The sequence below is a fragment of the Cebidichthys violaceus genome, unplaced genomic scaffold, assembly GCF_023349555.1.
Source record: "Cebidichthys violaceus isolate CVI_PGR_0920_01 unplaced genomic scaffold, fCebVio1.0.p SCAF_9, whole genome shotgun sequence".
Lineage (NCBI taxonomy): Eukaryota > Metazoa > Chordata > Actinopteri > Perciformes > Stichaeidae > Cebidichthys > Cebidichthys violaceus.
Window position 1 is genome coordinate 3,119,254 of NW_027176975.1, and position 20,814 is coordinate 3,140,067.

The window sequence follows — 20,814 nt, forward strand, 5'->3', positions numbered from 1 at the left end:
GGAAGCAAATATTTCAGCTAACAATTTTGTGCTACTATGACTTGGTTTATGACACACTATACTTTGACTTTTTTTAATTACTTTTTTATGAATATTTTTTTTATTTTTATGATATTATGACTTTTTAATACTATTTTTATGGCACGCTATACTATACTTTTTATGTCCTACCATATTATGAAATTACCAATTAATTATACACCGTATACACACTATATAAATTATATATTATGCGAGAATGAGATTATATGTTCGAAATACGCTGGTATGTCATTTATAACTTTTTGCAAAAAAATCGTTTAATGTGAGGTCGACCTGCGTTTTCATTTACTTTATTTACATTTTACATTTTTATTTAAAGTATAATTAATAAATAAAACAATTTAAAATAAAGTTAGTATGCTCAATGTGTGCGAAACACAACCATATTAAATCAAATTCACTCCATAACCTGCCACGGTCTATCGCCAGTGACTCACGGAACATAGTAGGCATGGATAATCTCGCTCATAACTTTGCCCGTAAGCAAGTTATTTACAGTGGTCGCCCCGGCAACGATCGTGTCGCAAGGCACGACGGTCTGAAATAAAACGCGGGCAGAAACACCCGAAAGATAGACCTGCACCGGCCAATGGCAGCGCCCCGTGCAAGAATACCGGCCAATCGGAGCAGGCCGAGGCAGCGGTCTCTCAGCCCTACACACCCACACTACTTTTGTGTCAACCACTTCGCGGGAGTTGTCACTACAGGAGCGGTCGTCTGTTTAAAGCTAGACAAACACTATAAACGGAAGACTAGAAGGTAAATGGAAGCATTTGGCATGTAGAAAGTTGTACGGTGGTTAACGTGTTCAGTTGTAAGTGTCGTTGAAGTGGTATCATCCGTGCTTACTGTTAGACGGTGTTTTTCCTCCCGCGGGATGAATGAGCAGCTAGTAATGGAGCTTTTTTTTTTTTTTAACGTTAGCGGATCAACAGCTCGCCATTCTGAATATGCGGTATAATAGTGGCGATGTTTCACCCCGTGGTAGCTTGATTCAGATGACGTTAACGGCAGTCGTTACGTTATAGGCACGAAGATGCGGTGTTTGTTTTGGTCCTGCTGCGTGTCGAAGCGACGCTGGCTCTTAAATCGCTGCTCTCTAGCCTCGGGCAGTTGTAAAAAATGTGCTTTTCTTTAGCAGCTTTCGCGAGCCAAAGGATCCCTAAACCTCCCGGTAATACGGAGACGATCATCTCAAATGTCTTGTATCCATAGAAACTACGCAGAGCGCGCATCCACCGAGTTCTCCGCTGATGGAAGTTGTTATGCAACACTTGTAGAAACGGCCAGTTCACATATTATGTGTCAGTTATTATGTAATGATAACGTCGTCACCCATTAACCGTTCATTTATTTATTCATTCTCGAAGCCTGTGACGCTATGTGCTCCAAACGGGTTTCGCGTTAGTCAATCGATGATTACTGTTGGGGATGCTCAGGGGCCAGAGTCTAGTGTGCGTGTGTGTGTGTGCGCGCGTGTGTGTGTGCGTGCGCGCCAATGCGTCCGTGAAGATGATAATCCTCCGGTGTGTTTTGGTTTCCCAGGGCAACCATGTCTGAAAGAAAGGCAGTGATCAAGAACGCCGACATGTCGGAGGACATGCAGCAGGACGCCGTGGAGTGCGCCACGCAGGCCCTGGAGAAGTACAACATCGAGAAAGACATCGCTGCATACATCAAGAAGGTAACGACGACGACGCGTCTCCCGTCACTTCGACCGACCCGACCGACGTGGAAAATCTTAGTGTTTTCTGTAGTGAAACGAGCAGCAACCAGTGATGTGAGGCTATGCTGCGCGCACTGACCACACACACAGTGCGTGTGCATAATTGATACTATTTGTAATAGTTTCCACTCTTGGATTGAGTGTTGACAATTGTTCAAGTTCCTATAATTGCAAAATTGGCAACATATATATATTTGTTTCTTCTTTCAGTTCTCTTCAGGCTCAAATACTGTAGCTTATCAAGCAAATATATTTAATATATTTAAATGTAACAAAACGAATGAGCTGCCATGAAGGCACCATTTTAGACTTCTCACAATAAAATCATCCATCTCAAGTTAGGCTGCATCATTGAGTGATCAAGTATTTTGGGTTTGCTCAATAGTGACGCATAGTATTTAGTCTCAACTTGGAAGAGTAATACATGCATGTTCTGAGGTGAAACTAGTCTACTGATACCTTCTACAATGTAATATCTGCAGAACATTGTTAGTTGATGTAACATTTAAATCAATAGTCAGTTGTAGCTCTTGCTTAGCGATCGTTAAGCAACGTCTTCTCGTCTTTTCTTCACACCTCCCAGCATGTCGCTTCACAAGTGTTTGACGAACACAATTGTGTGTTTTTTACTTCCCCTTTGCAGGAGTTTGACAAGAAATACAACCCGACCTGGCACTGCATCGTTGGGAGGAACTTCGGCAGCTACGTGACCCACGAGACCAAGCATTTCATTTACTTCTACTTGGGTCAGGTGGCCATCCTGCTGTTCAAGTCGGGCTGAGGGACGGCGTTTCCTCCACACCAGCTGACCGTAATACAGTACTGACTGATTCGACTAAAGGCACTTATCATTCCTTGGCAAGGGGCCGCTGCCTTTCTCTGTGCTGCTTTCTACTTTGTTCTGTTTTTGAGGATAAAAACGTGGCCATGTTAAAAGAGATGAAACACTTGTATTTATTTTTGTGTTGTTACATTAGACATGTCATTTTTTAAATTAAAGCGTAGCTGTTAAGCTGTCTGGGTCCAAATGCCTGGTGTTGTCATTTCGTTGTGCCGCTCCATTAAACATTAATTTAAACCAGGACAGTTCTACCAGGACCAGATACCAGTCATGTTTTCATGTCTATAGATTACTTTGTGGTAAACATTTGCAGACACTTTGTCTGGAAAGCCAAACGTGGGGTATAGAACCTCTGGCACATCAGGAGTCTTACAATATGTTAGTCATTATTCACTTCATCACACAGGCAGCACCTGTGAGCTTTTTCCAGAACCGCACCATTAAGACCCACTTCAGAATCTCAGTTGCAAAGAATGGTTTTATCTGCAGGACGCCATAAAACCTGATGAATTCACACATTAAAAACGTTCAATGTGCCGTTTGTTTCTGTCAAAATACTTTGTATAGAATGCATTTTAATCCATGTTGCAGGGATGGCTGCAGCTGCGACGCTAGGAAACACTTCAGCTATCTATAGGCACTGATTCGCACAAAGGAGGCAGGAGAGGGCATCGTACGGTGGTACTCTTTATTACAACACATTTAGAAAACCAGCTTGTGTGGGAAGACGCCATTAGACAGGCAGAAGGAAGAGCGCAGGTACCCTTTGAGTTGAGGTACTTTCTTGATGAGGGGCAGGAGCTGAGCGTCCACAGCCTTCTGGTCCTCCTTCCTCTGCTCTGTTAGCTGGTATTTCTGCAGACGGAGACGAGGAGACAACCAGTGAGTCACGGATCATAAACACCATTAAAAAATGGCATGAGCATTATCATTGGCATTTAAGACAACATCCGGGCTAGTTCACCTCCTTCTCTGTATCAAAGATCTCCCCCTCCTGGTGACGGGGTCTCCTCAGCTTCTTCTTCTTGAAGTAGGCATCGTTCAGAGTTTTGGGGATCTTCATGCCAGAGATGTCGACTTTTGTGTTGGTAGCGATGGAAAACTTCTGGTGAGCTCTACGCAGGGGTACTCTGTTCAACGCAAGAGGGCCTGCAAGTACGCAAAAAAATATAAAAACCATTAGAGACGGAGTGAAGTAAACGGCCATCTTGCCGTACTACAGGTAGTGTGCATACATGTTGACCAACGTAAACCACCAACAACAGTCATCCTTACCAGTGACAAGCAGGAGACCACTTGAGAGCTGCTTCAGAAACACCACGCGCTGCAGATCAAAAACACACACACACACACACACACACACACACACACACACACACACACACACACACACACACACACACACACACACACACACACACACACACACACACACACACACACGTTGTCTTTAGTACGGCGCTCTCGCATCGAGGCCTCGCTCGCGTAACGACCTCACAATCACGCGTGACAATTTAATAGCTGCACTCCGCTCTGACGCCAAAGCTACAGACGAGAGGAAAAATACAGCTACTCGACACTTGATTCAACCAAGAGCGCACACTGCCTTTCAGATTCACAGCTGAAACATTATTTAGGTCAGCTATTGCTCAAAGTGTGCGCGTGTGTGTGTGTGTGTGTGTGTGTGGGCACACTAGCATGCCTCCATAACGTATCCGTGTAGCGTTAGTGTGGGAGAGAGGGACAATGTCTGTGGTACTGAGGGTGTGCGATTAGAAAGATGTGTCGCTAGAAAATAGTGTTTCCAAGTAGAATAAAGATTTTTTTTTTTTTTTTTTAAAGGGGCACAATAGCCTTAGATATTAGTGTTCTCAGAGGCTCTTGAGAGCTGCACTGTCATGTAGCTCATTTAAGAAAGGAAAAATCAAGTGCACCTCTATTACAATTAGCCAGAATACCGCCAACGTCTGTTAGCATGAAGCGTCTCATGAATAGATTAAATGCAGAGGTGGCATTTCTCCCAATCTTTTGTTTTAGTGGGCGACTAATAAAACCAACAGTATTGGTTCTCTAATAACTATTGTTGATGAAAAATATGTTTGCTGTGTTTTGACATTCCTAAGCAATGGAAAACGATCAGTGTTGTAGTTTATAGAGCCAAACAGTAATAGTTTGACAGCAAGAAGTTTTAGTGTATACTGGGATTCATACACAAACGTTTCACTAATTTATAACGACTCTTCTGCTACAAACACTAGATGTCAACAAACCGTTTGACTACATTCAAGAGTTCCTGTTGCAACAATCCTACATAATAAAAACCTAACAAGAACGCAGCTTTCACATATTTATGGAGATGTCCATATGGCTCACAGATCATAATTACCAATACTTGTAGATCTGTCAAACTAATGTTAGAGAGATTATCCTGTTTTAGTCCTTGAAGATAAATAAAACCCTACATTGGACTTTAATCGTAAAACTTTTGTATCCTGTGTGACACGATGGCTGTTCCATCATACATATTCACCCGCTGAGCTCACCCAAAGAACTAGGAGCATCGCGTTTGCAGGTATATTTAGCCGATTAAACGTTCTACCAGCGTCGAGATCGTTCTCACCTTTCCGCGGTGGCGCCCGGTGAGCAGGATGAGGACGGTTCCCGGGGTGATGGAGCTGCGCAGCTTCCTCTTGTGCTGGCTGAAGGGTTTCTTTCCGTGGCTCTTCAGCTTACGGGGGACGTCCTCTGTGGGGTAGTAGCGAGGCTACAGCAGGAGCACACGAAGACACGCGTTAGCATTTCAAAACCCGGTACGCCATCGGCCGTAACGGGACGTGAACTGACCCGACCGTCGCCATTTGTGCTCACAATAATCCCCTAAAATTAAAATATTACCATCTTGCGCAGCTTGACCACACGAGTGCCTCCATTCTTGTCTCCTCCGACTGTCTTGACAATAGTCGCCTGAGGCTTCGTCCTAATCTTTTTCTCCATCTGAAACAAGAGTGCATCATCGTCATCATCATCATCAATACGAGACGAAGAAAGCGCGACACGCGTCCTTTCACCGATCGTTTTCGTTGGCCGTCACAGACCGGGCCCTCACCTTGGTCTCAGTGGTCTTTGACTTCCGCTTGTACATGGCCCTGCGGGCGTACATGGCGGACCGGGAGTAACGGCCGATGCCCCGGGCCAGAACCGGGTTCCGGCTCCCGTGCTTCTTCTTGGGAGCTTTCTTGTCTCCCTCTGCCATCTGACACAGAACAGTAGAACAAGAGGTTAGTAAACTACTGCAATATTGTGTGCAACAATGTCAATGGATTTTATTTGAAATAATACACATTTAATAACAAATATTACTCCAGCTTTGATTGGATAGTGCATTGTATGCTGTAGTTCAATGGTTCTGGTATCACAGACACTACTAACTTTAACATTAATACTACTACTGCTTAATGAAAATAGTGTCCCTAACTGACAATAAGTTACTTAACATGGAAAGAGTAAGATAACATAACTGGGTTAACGTCAAACGACTACGTTTTTAAGTAAAACGCGTTTGATTGACACCGCCAATGCACAACAAGCATGAACTGTAACGTTTACTAGCAATTAGCAACATTAGCACACACGGGTCGCCTTACCGATACGCAAACCACTTACTTCTCAAATTTACCATTTAACTGTAATGTTCTAAGTGAGAACGTAACGTGTGAGGACCTGTATGGCTTAACAGCACAGCGTCTAACGACAACACGTTTATATGAGCTAGCTAGCTAGGCTAGCGTTACAGCAGCACGAAGGCTAGCCGGCGGCCTAGGACTGCGGATTCACCAAACTGTTCATTATCACAGACACACGACGGACGAATCGCCGCCATAACGACGGCTAACGTGTCGTCTCGATACAAGGATTCGATTCCTGATATTGTGAGACCAACATTTTTATTCTGTAACGCGGATGAACACAGATTTTATTCCACCAGAAACACGAAGGCGAGTCTGTCTTACCTTTGCTACGGAAAAAAGACCGACATCCGGGGATGTGACGTATATAAGGACGCTGCACGATGACGCTGACGTAATTGCGTCGCGTTTCGAGGATGTTGTTGGTCCTTGTAGTCCTGCGTGTATTTCCCCTTAATTCTCACTGTAAATTTGAAATAAAATCAACATTGACTTTTTTTTTTAACAAATAACATTATTACACATTTTTCTAGTTAGATTCCAGTTGTTTTAGTTAACACATTCATCTCTATATAGTATTATTTTGTCTGATAAATAAAACAATAAAACAGTAATGCTTGCATAGAGCTTCTAAATTAATAAAAATAACATAAGTAAAAGGACAACAATGTAACGTCGTACTTTTCTGAAATCCTTAAACTATCTCAGTGACAGCAAAGCATAAAATATATTTTCTAACACGTCAATTCCAGACTTTTGTCTACTTGTTAAACATGTTTTAAGTACATGAATGTCTCACATCAAATACCATTCAGTACATTCAGTACCTCGTTCTCTACGGTCAAATGTTATCAGTTTTCCTAAAAAACATTTTGAGCATATATAACAAAACAATCAAAAGGTAGCTACTTTTGTAAAGATTATTATCTTTAGAATAAAACTAAAACAAGAAAATCTTAATCTTAAAATTCCCTCCTAATGTAGAAAAAAAAATAGCATTGGTTGCTGTCAAGGGCTGATCATGAAAACTTCAAAAGCACACACTTTTTTTGAAAATGTTATTTATTGCAATTCTTTGACGCAGATATACAAAATCAGTTTTTTGCTGCTGGAGCCATCACAGGTCACACACACATACGTCCTGGAAACAATGATCCCCGTTAATGGAGTGATAAGCGACGATCTTAAAGCAAACAGAGTTCAGAGTCCCTTTTTGACTCTAATATAATGCGACACAAATTGTCCTCTACGAGTTAATAATATACTACACACGTTAATGTGACACAGCTCTGTGCAGTAGCTCTTTGTCTTCACAGGGCTTCCAAGGCAACACTGGACTGAAACATTTATTACACTTTCGGTTTTGTTTAATTAACTGTAACATTTGACATTTCATGTGTACGTGAAATGTTTTTTTTTTTTTTTTTACAACAAGACATTCTTCAGCAGTAGTTCTTCTGATACGGGCCGCTTCTTGGGTCAGTACTTTTCGAGGATGATGGCGATACCCTGACCACCCCCGATGCAGGCAGAGCCGACAGCGTACCTGCCTCCTCGTCGCCTGTCAAAAACAAAGATCGTCATTAAAGCCACTTAATATGCAGACGTAGCACCTGATACTAATAAACCACATATCGTGGGGCGAACGCCGCAACGACTGTAATTACTAAAAGACAAAATGACCTGAGCTCGTGAACCAGGTGGGCGGTGATGCGCGCTCCGGAAGCACCGAGAGGATGTCCGATGGCGATAGCTCCACCGTTCACGTTGCTCTTCGCTGGATCCAGTCCAAGGGCCTTAGCGACAGCCAGATACTGAGGGGCGAACGCTTCGTTCACCTGCGCAGAGCAAAAAGGACGTCAGTGACACGACGACTAGAAACGGTGCGCTTAGTAGAGAGCAGATCTCCCCCAGGTGTGTCTGCAACAACCACTTCTGCACCGTGGGATCGAACGAATGAACGTCCCACAACTGGCTACTCTGTCACTACTTGCGGCCCCTACCGGCTGGGGGCCAATTCAAGAGTAGCGGAGTGAGGAGTCAGTCAGTCAATGGCAGGAATAAAAACAGGAAATGAAAAGGTGTTTTGGGAAACTGTGACTGACCGCAAACCAAGAGAGGTCCTTGAACACGCAGCCAGAACTGTGCACCCAAAATATGTTGCCGTTTGCAGCAGCAGAGTGTGAGATTAGCCGTGGACAGACTCAGAGGTGCACACACACATTTCACTTTTACTTCTGCAACTTTAAGTCTATTTTGCTGACAATACTTTTATTTAAGTTCTTTTCTAAAGGCAGGACTTGTAACGAAATGTGTTTGGTTTTTTTTGACAGCGTATTGGTGCTTCTACTTAAAGCAAAGGGTCCGAGTGCTTCTTCCACCGCTGACGAAATGTACGACGCGATCTGATGGAGAACGTGACAAAGATTGGCGTTTCCCTGACAACAAACCTCCACAAGATCCATGTCGTTGAGAGTCAGACCGGCTTTTTTAAGAGCTTCTGTGATCGCTGGAACGGGACCTAAGATGATGAAAAGACACCAGAGTGAAAGTATTTCTTTAAAATAACCAAATACCACAACAGTCATTCATTCCATTTAGTCCAAAGGGATTCAATTACATCTCCAAAACAAAGTGGTGTCCCTTACCGATTCCCATAATGCTCGGGTCACAGCCGGAAACGTGATAGGCCACAATTCTGGCCAGAGGAGTGAGCTTGTGTTCACTCAGCGCATCTTCACTCGCGATCACCACAGCAGCAGCACCATCAGAGACACCCTGCAGAGTAAAGCAGGCCGTAAATCAAACTGTGGAACCGACACAAGTCCTCAGTCCTTTAAAAACTACATTCAAATTTCTTTCAAATGAAGTAAAACAGACCACAAAAAAAAAAAAGAAAGAAAGTGACCACCTGAAGTTAAGACAGCGCTGTTGGATTATGGTTGTGGACCGGGCCCTCGGGGCAGCACAGAGACCCCTGGGTGATTATAGCATGAGCTAACCACTAGGGGCCCCCCCCCCCCCCCAGAGCTTACAGTGTGAGAGCCCCCAAGGCCCCAGGGTGTTTAAAACGTGAGCTAGATTGATGCATTTAACTGTTCTTCCGGGGGGAGGCGTGCCCCTTGAGCCCCGCCCCTCTTTGGGGGTCCGAGGTCCACCCACCACGGTATTGCAAAAGTCCTGTGGGGAAACACTGCTCCCTAAATTCCCAGGCTCGCTCTCAGCCAGGCTGTTTAAGATAACGGAGCGAGTAAGACTTGTATTTAAAGTTAGCGCGTGTCTGTGAGGCGTGAACTCACCGACGCGTTGGCAGCGGTAACGGTCCCTCCCTTCTTGAAGACAGTGGGCATTTTGGCCAGCTGTTCCATCGTGGTCTGTGGACGAGGGTGTTCGTCATGGGCCATGGACGCCTTGCCTTTCCTCGCCTTCACATCAATGGGAGCAATTTCCGCCGCGAAGTAACCGGCGTCGTGAGCTGTGAATAGAATAAGTACGATTTAAAAGGTTAAGAATGAGCCGCGAAGTTCTTAACGAGGTGAGCAGAACAAAGAACCAAACTCGTCTCACCTGCCTTCCACCTCTGTTGCGTCTGGTATGCGTAGTTATCGACTTCCTCTCGTGTGATCTGGTATTTCTCCGCCAGGTTTTCTGCCGTGATGCCCATTGGGATTTTGACATGCAGGTCAGTCAGGCCCGCCCACAAGGTGTCCTCTAGCTGTCAGGAAGACGAGGAAAGTGTTTGTTTTTTTTGTATCTTTTTGTGTCAAAGGCTTCTGGAGTTTAAAAACCAAGCGGTCTTCTTAGTGTCTCATTGTGTCAAGTGTTTTGGGCATTAGAGAGCAAATCAAACGAGGAGCCAACCTTGAGATCGAGTCCGAACTTTGTACCAAATCGTATGTTGCGAACGGCGTACGGCGCCTGACTCATGCTCTCTGAGCCTCCGCACAGGACCACCTCGGACTCCCTGAGGCAAATCTCCTACAAGCACACAAGGCAACGGACCACAGATGAGACACATCATGTGTAATTCATACACATACGTATGTGTATATATATATATATATTACACACGTAGTGTATCATATTATGGTTTATTCTACATTTGTATTTCTGCCGGCATGTTGTTGTTCGTGGTGGGAGGGCTTACTTGAGCACCATTGATGATGGACTGGAAACCGGATCCACACAGCCTGTTCACAGTGAGAGCGGGCACTGGGATCGGAACGCCACACCTCAGGCCCACGTGACGGGCGATGTAGGGCGCATCAGCTGAGCTCTGAAATCGGGGGGGGGGGGGGGGACACACACACACACACACACAGAGGAGGACAACATCAAGTGAACTCGTCAAGGATTTTCACGCGGTTGTAGTCGTGCTCTATTAATCGTAGCTGTCGATCCGTGGGTACCTGCATGACATTCCCTAGGATGACACTGTTGACGAGTTCTGGAGCCACGCCCCCCGCCGCGAGGGCGGCTTTGGCGGCGTGCTCAGCCATGTCTGTCGCACTGTGATCCTTCAGCACGCCGCCGTAGGTGCCAAACGGAGTGCGCTTGGCGGCAACAACGAATACACCTGCAGAGGGAAAGAAAAACAAACAAACAAGAGTTTTGACTTTAAACCACAGCCAGGGTCACGGGGTCAGGAAGTGCCGGGGCGGTGCCCCGCGCTGCAGAGACGGGTCGACACAGCCGGTGCATGATGAAGATGAAGATGAAGATGAACATGGAAAATAACATCAGATGGATATAACTGGACTGGAGGGACAAGAGGAGTACGTTACTACATCTGGATTTTTGAAAGTATACATCTCTTTCCCAGGAAGATTTCTTTCTTTCTCACACACACACACACACACACACACACACACACACACACACACACACACACACACACACACACACAAATGTATTTATTTTTCGTAATCATGCCTATGGATAAGAGCTGTAAATTAACATTGTGTTGCCTTCTTTATAAGAAACATACTGTATATTAGACAAAAGGGTTTAAATCTTCTTCATGTGCAAATCCTCAGAAAGAGAAAATAAGTAATTAAAATACTATTATTATTAATATTATATACAAGTATGTACTTCATAAAACCCAAGTCACTAGGTATTGTAAGTATGATGTTATCTTGAAACACTGTGCTGATGTTTAATCAGACATTGAACTGTTGACTAATGACATCATTCATGTCATTAGTCAACAGCTGACCCGTGCTGGAGGGTTGACCCGCTGTTTACACCTTAGTGACACAATGTTTGTAATCCAATACCGTATTTGTAACGATAATGTCATGCCTTATTAACGTTAATACCGATTCATTTTAAATAATACAATGCAGACAATTCTAAGTGGAATAAACGTGAACACGTCCATAGGTCGCTCTGTAATAAATAGTTTTACTTCTCCTTTCCTTCCCTCCATCACTGGAGGTAATTAAGTAAGATTATTATTATTAATATTAGCATTTTCCAGGGGATCGAGAGGTAATTGTGGACACAAGCTGTTAATGATCTTGACACCATCTTGTCGCCTTTCACCTAATTCAGTGACGTTGTGATTTGAAAAAACATATCTACTGACATATAATTACATAAATTAAACTTTCAGAGATAACACACTTCATGTGAGGTCACTGGTAATCCTACACTGAGGCACAAATGGGAGAAATTAAGCCCAAACATTTTTTTAAAGGTCCACCTGCTTTTTTTTGTTTGTTTCGCCTCCTACTTGAACTGACAACGAGCTGGTTTACCTCTGAGGAGCGCCATGAATGCAGAGTGATCGAAACACCACCGTCAGGATCAAACTGTTCCACCGGGATCTTCTCGTGCCACTGTGCTCTGAATGAGTCGGTGCAGAACAAGGGAACAAGCTGCGACCTTTCCTCTAAATACTCCAGCTGCCAACTTTCCACTCGTCCAGTAAGATTCGACAATTTTTTTTTACATATATATATATATATATATATATATATATATATATATAAATATATATATTCAAACTACTTTATTAAACCGTTAAAAGCAGTGACGTCTTGCGTAATTTTATAATCGATTGTATTTCCAAAGTATTCTATATTTAATGCATTTTAATTGTTCGCGCAAACAAAATACACGAAAGTGCACCCACGAAATTGTGAGCGCGACAGCTCGACGACGTCATTGTCTCGCGCCACTGTCCGGCTCGTTCGAGCTAGGGGGACAGCGCGACATTCCTTTTGAGGGGACAGTGCGAAGCTAAAGGGGTGTTTGAAGTGAAACAGTGGCGACATGTCTGTCGCTTTATCGCGTCTCTGCAGGGCTTTGACCCGACAGGCCGCTCCGACAAGGTGAGTGTTTGTGTTTTGCGGTAACGACTGGCTAAACAATGTAGCTACTAGCTAGCCTGAAGCTAACACAAGCTAAGGTTATTCAGTAGAGACGTGCTGCTAATCACTGCTGTGGGTGACAGCTGCTCGTCGTTTTACAGCTTCCTGGTGGGAGAACATCATCATCATCATGCTGTACAGAGTCCTTGGTTCGCACCCGTGAGGACACTGAAGACATCTGCTCCACTGAGGTATGAGCAAAAGTCCCAGTTTGACTGCATGTCCATTGTTTTTTGGTTGTTTGATGAATTGCTGTTTTGTTGGGAACATGCAGACAGAGGGACAGAGGGACAGATCCTACATTTAATCGATCATCTAGTGACCGTCCTACATCGGGGCTCTGTGCATCTTGTATTCACTCACTTTATTAATGTCAATTAATTTGACTTTTTCATCAATTAATGCTCAAAACTGTCAACATCAAGTCTCCAGAATCCAAAGGGACGTCTTGATGTCGCCTAAGTGTCATTTATGATGTAAAATGGAGAAAAACAAATCAGCGATGCAGTCTTTACATTTTGAGGCTGGAACCAGAGAATCAGTAGATGACCCAAACAGCTGACAATCAAAATAATAAGCAATTTGCGCTCAAGTCAACACTGAAAACTACTTGATACGACGCCACTTGTTCCCTGTTCATCCCAGACAATATCATGTATTCATGTCACGGTATCGAGATATATACGTTTTTCCCAGATTTACTTTAAAATATTTCTTTCGGTTTAATATGCTCACAGAGCTGTGCTTTTTGTGTTTTTTTTAAGAGCGGAGCCCAAGAAGAAGAAAAAAGTGGACCCAAGACGGGAGCAGATGTTGAAGGAGAGGATGAGGAAAAAGCTGAAGAAGCTGGAGAAGGTCGCGCCTGAGCTCATCCCCATAGAGGACCTCATCACGCCGGCCAAATGCTTGGATGAAACGAGGTACAGAGATCAGAGTGGTGCTCAGGCTGAAGATGACTAAAGGTTTTACATTTGTATTGATCACCTTTAGGATATAGAGGTTTAGGGTTGGATGTGACATCAATTCTACCACAACTGTTGTTGAACAAGATCATAGATATTGGCTGTTCCAAACAGTAAACTACACAAAGCAGTCCTCTGGCATTAAGACATTAAAACAACATTTCATGGACAGTGTTGCCTTTTATGTATCATTTGTCCTCCTCTTTATTTGACTTACTGTACCTTTTTTGTTCTTTCCTTGCTATTATATAGCGCTCACTGACTTTAAAGTGCTCTAAATTGGTGTTTCTCATTCTCGCACTCAGGGAGCGCTCTGCACCGAGGCTGTCATTTGAAGAAAGCGAGGGTCGCGCCCTGCTGCTGAAGGAGTGGTGTCGATACAAACAGGTCACCACTTAACCTACAACACCTCCGTCGCCTAAGCTTTTATGGAAGAAAAAAAAAAATCTTGCCTCTGACCTCCATCGTGCGCACTTAGTGGGGGCTATATTTGATGCGCTCTCCCGTCTTTTGCTCTTGCAGGAGCAGCACATGGCTGAAGTGCGGGCCGTTGAGCTTTCTCTAGAAGCACAGAGGGAGGCGCTGGAGGAGCTGAAGCTGGAGTCTGAGGAGCTGTACCAGGCGGCGCTGAAGCCAGACCCCCTTCTGTTTCCCTTCAGTCACGACGGCCCTGCCTACACGCCGCCGAAGAGCAAATACGAAGCTCCCGATGGGAAATACAACGACATTACTAAAGTTTACACGCAGTGATGGACAAGGGAGGGCTGTGGGTGCAGCCTGTGTGTGTGTGTGTGTTTAGGGTCCTTGTTTGAACATGATTCATTATTAAGCCAACATGCAGCCTTCATGTGAAGGACACTTTGCAAATATGTTTTTCTTCTTTTCTTGAAGTGGTCACCTCAGTTGTTCCATGTCTGTATCAAACATTCATTGAAATTATGCATGGTTTTCTTTTCCCTCCACATTCAAGTCTCTGCATAAAACGTAATGGAAGAAACGGGAAATAAAAAACTTTTTATTGATCAAATTTGTTAAAAAATATGTTTACGCCTTGTTTAAGCCTTTTAGGAGGAACTATGATCACAGAAAACTGCTACGAGTTGAAACTGTAAAGCTGACTTGTTATATTATTGCATTAATAATACATTAATCACAGAAGTATCTACAGCACAGGCTGAAGAGACTACGGTGCTTTTGAGAAATGTTGAACGCCATCAAAAGCGTTTTTCTAGTGCAGCGTCAATTATTAATCTGAGCTTTATGGAAACACGACAGATACTTCATTACTTGGATGAAATACATTTAATCTTCAAAATGTATCTGTTGCATTTGTTTGACACAATATTCCCCATTTCTTACACTTAACACAGAAAAAAACAAGGACATTCATCTTTAAAGTAATTTAGTGCAAGTCAGCATTTATACTTTTTACACGAGCCTTAGAGAATTAATAATTTATGACGACAAAAACAAACAACAACAATGCCTTCAGAGAGATCGTCTCGTAATCTGCTGGATACATACAGATGCTGTCATACTCATCAGTGAGCACTAGGTGCTGCTACAGCTCGACGTGGCAACAAGTGACCAGAGTCTCTGTCGGGTCTAATAGTGACGGGTCAAGGGTCATCACGAGTCCTGAGGCTTTTCCTGGTTCAGCGGCATGTGCCAGTCTCTGGGAGGCTCTCGCCTCAGCTCCCACACCGGGGTGAAGTTCCTCTGCTCTGCCACTCTGTTCCGTTCACTCTTCTGCAAGGCGTCCTGCGACACAGATAGGTTACGTCATTTCAGATTAAGACACCATGCGTATGATCAGTTTGAACGCAGAACTGAAATCACGTGACTTTCGGGCCGCCGTACCTTGGATTCGGCGGCTCTGTGGTTCTCCCACTCTCTGCAGGTGTGGTAGTCCTCCTTCCACTGCTGGCAGGACGGCGACGTGCCGTGTGTGTAGTAGTGGTGGAAACGGTTCTTCAAGCTTTTGCAATGTCTGAATTCACTCCAGTAGTCGTCACAGGCGCGGGGCGGCTGTGCAAAGCAGACCAAAATCAGGACTCATCACCAAGCACGACTTGTTCCTAATGATATATTTTGAACCTCCACTGTTGAGCCTCTGGAGCGTGACTGCATCACTTCCACTTCTCTGGTTACATTTAAGCTGACTAAGGCTTTTATTGTCTCTATTATTCATGTCATAATGTCTTATTTAAAACATAAAGTTAACAGATATATTGGGGGTAGTTAATGAATCGTCCACTAGCAAGACGCCTTAGTGAACATCGCTTGTATGTAATACTGTTTATCGCTTTGTAAAGATGCAGTAGTGTTGACTAAACGTTACTTTGAATGGATATCTATCATCAGTCTGACAGCAGCTCGCTAATGTTCATGAACCTCAGTTCGCTCTGCGGCTAATCCAGCGTTACAAGTATCTAACTACGGTCACATGTAGTTGATTTGTAGATCAGTAACGATAGATTTCAAAAGCTAAACAGCAACGTTTCTGTGAAAAACCTCGTTTAACTGACATTGCTTGTTGCTAGCTAAGGGCAATTTAGCAACGATAGCTAACGTTAATCACGGTGAGAACTATTTTGGGGTCAGATTTGTCATTTGTCATTCATAATCAGGACTAAAGAAAAACAAGCTAGGTGAAAAATAAATCACACAATTGAGCTAACGACACACGAATTGTTGAAATTACCCTCCACGCGTCTTTAGCAGACCGGTCCATTGCTAGCCGCGCTCGCAAATACAGCGACAAAACTTCCGGTTCGAGTACATTTCAAAATAAAAGCCCGTTAAGAAACACTAAACACTTTCTGACAGAAAACAATAACATGAATGACTAATGCTAGTGATCACTAACCAAACGTCTCGTGGTAACCATAATTGTGATCAATTTATTTAAAATCGCCCTTCATTTGTTAAGACAAGAACCTGTTTTGACATCTTTTGTTTTTCCGCCATCTGTCGGTGTTATTAAGTATGCGTTACTCGTTTATTACTCGTCAATTCATCCTGCCGTTACACGGTCTAATTAGAACTGGACAACCAGACATAACACATCTGATTCCATAGGAACACCCTATTATAGACCAGTTTCATTACGTGGTTTGTTTCCATGCTCGGACATCACAAAATGAACTATTAGTGACAATCATTTTTCAAACACAGTCCTTTATTTGTCTATAAATAAACCAAGCAAAAAAATTACTCCTTTTAACTAAAGAAAAACCAAACATGAAATGATTTTCATTATAATTAAAAACCAAAGTATTGAGCTATTATTGCTCCCATTTTATAAGAATGGGACTCTGGATAACAGTATACTTAAAGTCAATTGTAAAAATGTAACAATCATGAAAAAAAGGGGGGGGGGGAAATGTTCTAATATCACAACTAAACTCCACAAGTTATTCTTTTTTGGTGGTGAAGTGATATAATTTATTCTTATTTATTCCACAAACTCCAGAACGCATTTTACGGAGCTCGGCTTTTGTTGACAAAGATATTACTGTCAAGAGTTTTAATTATATATATAATCCCAGCTCAACAGCAGAAACATCTCAAAAAGGGACAGAAATTAAATCCCAGTGCATCTGAAGGCCAGTTATTTTTTTTTTTTTTTAACTTTGCTGTTGAAGGAAACGACTGATATGGTGAGTCCGTGCGCATCATCCAGGCTCTCCACCTAGAATCCTTCAAGGCTTCCTGCCCTTCTTGCGTAGTGATTGTCCTTCTCCAGAGAAGGCGATGAATCTGTTCAGGGCATCGTCCTGAAAGAGATGAGAAGAGAAAGTGAAACTCTAGTGAATACAGCCGAGTGCAACATGTACAAATGTATGATTAAAACCCTCCACGTTTCTTACATCATCTACAAACTTCCTGGGCAGAGGCCTCGAGTTTCTGATGAAGGTGATCCTGCCAACTTTGAAATCGTAGTTGGGAATGCCTCTGTGGAACGAAAGGTCAGAGTTCAAGGTTAAGAATCGACACTCCAGGCTTAAAAACACTGCTAGAGCGGTTCAACGTGTAGCTAAATACAGATTGAACAGCTTCCATCAAGTGTCTCCTTACACTGTGGAACTCTGACCATTTCATCAATGAATATGTCACATTGTGCAACCCTGCTTTTATGTCATTCCCCAAAATCTTAATAATGTTGCAGAGTTATAATGTTGAATAGTTCAAACATTGTGTTACAATATTAAAAACATTGAAATACTGAACATCACCTTTTGATGTCACTTGGGTCAAGAGGGGCGGGGCTGGGCTCGATCCCTTTCGTTTTACCATCCAGGCGATTGCCGGAGCCGGTGAAAGCCTGAGGATGAGACGCGCATCAGAACATCGGCTGCAGGCGTTACGGTTATCAGTGCGGCTTGTTCGTGTCTAACCCGCGGCGACGTTTACTCACTCTGAATCCCCAGTCCATGTCGGCGTAGCTGGTGGGATCTGCTTCTTCCTCCTGTGAAGAATTGAGGTTTTTTCTTTAATCAAATTGTTCAGAGCAACAAACTGTCCCATGTACCTTTAGGGTCCGGGCGCTTACTGTTGGTTCTTCCTGGGGCTGGGGTCGCCGCTCGGGCTCCTTGTAACCCAAAGGAGCGTCAAAATCCACCTGAGAAACAAAGAGCGAGAGGAACACGACGCATTTAAAGCGGCAGAACAAGTCACCCGTCGTCTGTGATAATCGCCGCTGTAGAGGAGCTTACGTTCATGTCGCACTCGATGATGGACACGGCTTTATCTGGCTTGGTCTCCATTACCCGCAGCTCATATATCTGAAACAATAACACAGATGTCATTAGTAGTCGCATTCAGTAGAACAAATGAATAAAACACTAGTCCGACACTAACTTGAATGATTGAATTCACCTTTTCGTTGTAGTTGATGGCTACGACATCCCCGGTTGTCAAGCAGGCAAAGTTCCTCAGTGCGTTCTCCAGTCTGAAACAAAGCGACAACTTAAGTTACTCCCTGTGGTTAAAAACACTACATGTGAAAACGGCTCGATTCAACGCTCCTCACGAATACTCCTTACACTGCCTTGGGGTTTGTGATGTCCAGAAAGTCGGGGCTCTGCGGCTGGAACTTTGAGTAAGTGGCCACCATGAGGTTAACACTTTCCACTTGGACCAGACCGCCTTCCTCCAGCAGCAGATTCTGCATCATCTGCAGCAAACAGAAAGACGCAGATCTACAATGCTGCCTTGGCTTTTAAAAGAAATCAACAGAAAACTAAAATTCAGACACAGTTTCTTTTTTTCCTCACCCAGTGCGGCAGGTAGCAGATTCCCTCGTCTGCCACGAACTCCAGCACGCCGCAGTGCGTCATCCTGTCGGAGTTCTTGTTGGTCAGCTTGAACAGCATTGGGTAGGTGATGTTAAGTCTGCCTGTACGAAGAAAAGGAGCGGGAAGGTCAAGATCCGTGGAAGGGTTCATGCGGGACTTTTGTAATGAAGAGGCGTTTCCTTTAACGGGCACTTACTGAGCTGGTCGAGGGCTGAAGGCGGCATTATTACTGAAAAAGAAAAGCGTCCATTAGCTGAGACCGCACATCGTGTAAACATCTTCCAGCTTCCGGTTCAAAGTTCTTTAGACACATAAGATGCGCAAGATGCGACATTTTTGAATTATCACCGTACAAACAAAAAGGCCAAACCACCATTATTTTTGAGGAATTACAGAGAAACTGCTGTAAAATGTAATGTATCATTCAAAACTATGGCTTATTTTAGCATTTTTTTTACTTTTAGAAATAGGAAAGAGCTTGAACTGATAAACCTTTATTAAACCTAGATCCACAGACATGTTCACAAGGGTCTACAGCTTACATAACGAGAGGTTGGCAGAGCAGAGATGACTCACCGGTAAGGTAGTTCAGGTTTCTTGTGAAATGATTATTCTGAATTTCACCATCAAATTTGGGAAACACTGCCTTCATACAGGTTTCATTAGGTTTGATTGAGGCAAAAGGACTGAACTATCACAGAGTGGGGGGGGAAACGCATCGTGGGCTGAAGAATCAAAGTTTAACATTTTATATTTTTCAGTTAAAAAAATGCTGCAACAAGACTACTCACAAAAATCCAGTAGAAGAGTCCACATTACACTTATTTTAGTGTCTCTGGAGACACTAAAGGCATTATTACGTTATCAATTATATTGTCTTTGTTACTTACCTGTAACTTACTCTTGTTTTTTAGTCTTTGTAGAGCACTTTGTAATATTTGTGCAATATAAATGGAGGAATTATTGCTATTATTAATTCCGTTCAGTTAGTTATTATCATTTATAAGAGTCAATAAAGACGCAAAAGCATTTCTGTATTTACAACAAAATGAAATCATGTTTGCAATTTAATTATTTGACTTTACAGGCAGTGTATTGAAGTACATGGGGCATATTTTGACACAATAACTTACTTTTTCCTCCTTTCTCCACGTCGGAGCGGTCGTTGGGACCTGCCAGCATGGACACCGAGTAGCAGCGGTACTGAGTGGAGAAGCGGTTCTGAAAGCCCCGAGACATCGGGTGGTCGAATACGTGGAAGGAAAACTGCGGAACAAACCCCAAAAAAATCCTATTAAAATAACATTAATTTGACGTGAGTTGGTACAATCCGCGCAGGACTTAAAAGTCCACGATGACAGAGCAGCTTTCTGCTGAAGTCGTGTTGTTGTTAGTCGCTCGCTAGCTAGCAAAACTGCTCCAAGTACGGTTTGTTTCGATGTATCGTCAACGTTGAGCCGAAGCGCAGCGTCACTCACCATGTCGACAGTGTTGGTTTTTGGTTGTCAAACGACTCAAATCAAAATGGCTTTCTATCTTTCTTTTTTTCTTATTTTAAAACGATGCTTGTTGAGCTGTGACTGTCCACTGTTGTCTTCCGCTTGTTCCGGAAGTGTACGAGCCACAAGTCGGAAATGACGACACGAGAGACATTAGCCAATCCCAGAGGCCCATTGAAATAACAGTTTGGTCATTTTTAATTAAATATTTCCTGCAAAGTCATGGAGGATTCGGTATTTTGAGATGAAAACCAATTCCCATTTAGCATTTTATTTATTAAAAATGATGATTTTATATTGTTTCTCCATGAAGTTTAATAATAAAAAAATATAAAGTATAGATATCCTGACTTTCACCTGTTTTTGGAGTTGAAACTGACG

At 43.2% G+C, this 20,814-nt stretch overlaps 6 protein-coding genes across 7 annotated transcripts; 2 read left to right on the forward strand and 4 right to left on the reverse strand.

The window, feature by feature from the left end:
- Positions 1-694: 694 nt before the first annotated feature.
- dynll1 (dynein, light chain, LC8-type 1) lies at positions 695-3,146 on the forward strand. Its single transcript, XM_068703085.1, has 3 exons — positions 695-801; positions 1,588-1,726; positions 2,412-3,146. Exons 2-3 carry the CDS (start codon positions 1,595-1,597, stop codon positions 2,547-2,549), a joined length of 270 nt encoding a protein of 89 aa, XP_068559186.1. The 5' UTR covers positions 695-801; positions 1,588-1,594; the 3' UTR covers positions 2,550-3,146.
- A 137-nt stretch (positions 3,147-3,283) lies between these two features.
- rpl6 (ribosomal protein L6) lies at positions 3,284-5,862 on the reverse strand. The gene is made up of 6 exons (XM_068703084.1): positions 5,716-5,862; positions 5,505-5,603; positions 5,230-5,373; positions 3,885-3,933; positions 3,574-3,758; positions 3,284-3,464 (listed from the first exon to the last, which is right to left on the reverse strand). The coding sequence occupies exons 1-6, from the start codon at positions 5,860-5,862 to the stop codon at positions 3,312-3,314; spliced, it is 777 nt and encodes a 258-aa protein (XP_068559185.1). The 3' UTR covers positions 3,284-3,311.
- A 1,836-nt stretch (positions 5,863-7,698) lies between these two features.
- On the reverse strand, positions 7,699-12,196 carry acaa2 (acetyl-CoA acyltransferase 2). Its single transcript, XM_068704102.1, has 10 exons — positions 12,058-12,196; positions 10,705-10,871; positions 10,443-10,571; positions 10,157-10,273; positions 9,863-10,010; positions 9,595-9,770; positions 8,944-9,073; positions 8,746-8,816; positions 7,979-8,133; positions 7,699-7,856 (listed from the first exon to the last, which is right to left on the reverse strand). The coding sequence occupies exons 1-10, from the start codon at positions 12,071-12,073 to the stop codon at positions 7,775-7,777; spliced, it is 1,191 nt and encodes a 396-aa protein (XP_068560203.1). The 5' UTR covers positions 12,074-12,196; the 3' UTR covers positions 7,699-7,774.
- Positions 12,197-12,461: 265 nt separating this feature from the next.
- Positions 12,462-14,661, forward strand: mrpl40 (mitochondrial ribosomal protein L40). 2 transcript variants are annotated; one of them, XM_068704059.1, is made up of 5 exons: positions 12,462-12,633; positions 12,756-12,863; positions 13,437-13,592; positions 13,940-14,021; positions 14,157-14,661. In XM_068704059.1, the coding sequence occupies exons 1-5, from the start codon at positions 12,575-12,577 to the stop codon at positions 14,382-14,384; spliced, it is 633 nt and encodes a 210-aa protein (XP_068560160.1). In that variant the 5' UTR covers positions 12,462-12,574; the 3' UTR covers positions 14,385-14,661. The 2 variants fall into 2 exon arrangements, with proteins under 2 accessions (XP_068560160.1, XP_068560162.1); XM_068704061.1 differs by having other exon boundaries at positions 12,774-12,863.
- A 260-nt stretch (positions 14,662-14,921) lies between these two features.
- On the reverse strand, positions 14,922-16,399 carry cunh22orf39 (chromosome unknown C22orf39 homolog). Its single transcript, XM_068704062.1, has 3 exons — positions 16,339-16,399; positions 15,495-15,662; positions 14,922-15,395 (listed from the first exon to the last, which is right to left on the reverse strand). The coding sequence occupies exons 1-3, from the start codon at positions 16,366-16,368 to the stop codon at positions 15,264-15,266; spliced, it is 330 nt and encodes a 109-aa protein (XP_068560163.1). The 5' UTR covers positions 16,369-16,399; the 3' UTR covers positions 14,922-15,263.
- Positions 16,400-17,217: 818 nt separating this feature from the next.
- Positions 17,218-20,550, reverse strand: ufd1l (ubiquitin recognition factor in ER associated degradation 1). The gene is made up of 12 exons (XM_068704131.1): positions 20,413-20,550; positions 20,068-20,200; positions 19,131-19,163; positions 18,914-19,035; positions 18,683-18,813; positions 18,516-18,588; positions 18,353-18,421; positions 18,190-18,258; positions 18,055-18,105; positions 17,873-17,961; positions 17,507-17,591; positions 17,218-17,413 (listed from the first exon to the last, which is right to left on the reverse strand). The coding sequence occupies exons 1-12, from the start codon at positions 20,413-20,415 to the stop codon at positions 17,339-17,341; spliced, it is 933 nt and encodes a 310-aa protein (XP_068560232.1). The 5' UTR covers positions 20,416-20,550; the 3' UTR covers positions 17,218-17,338.
- Positions 20,551-20,814: the final 264 nt, after the last annotated feature.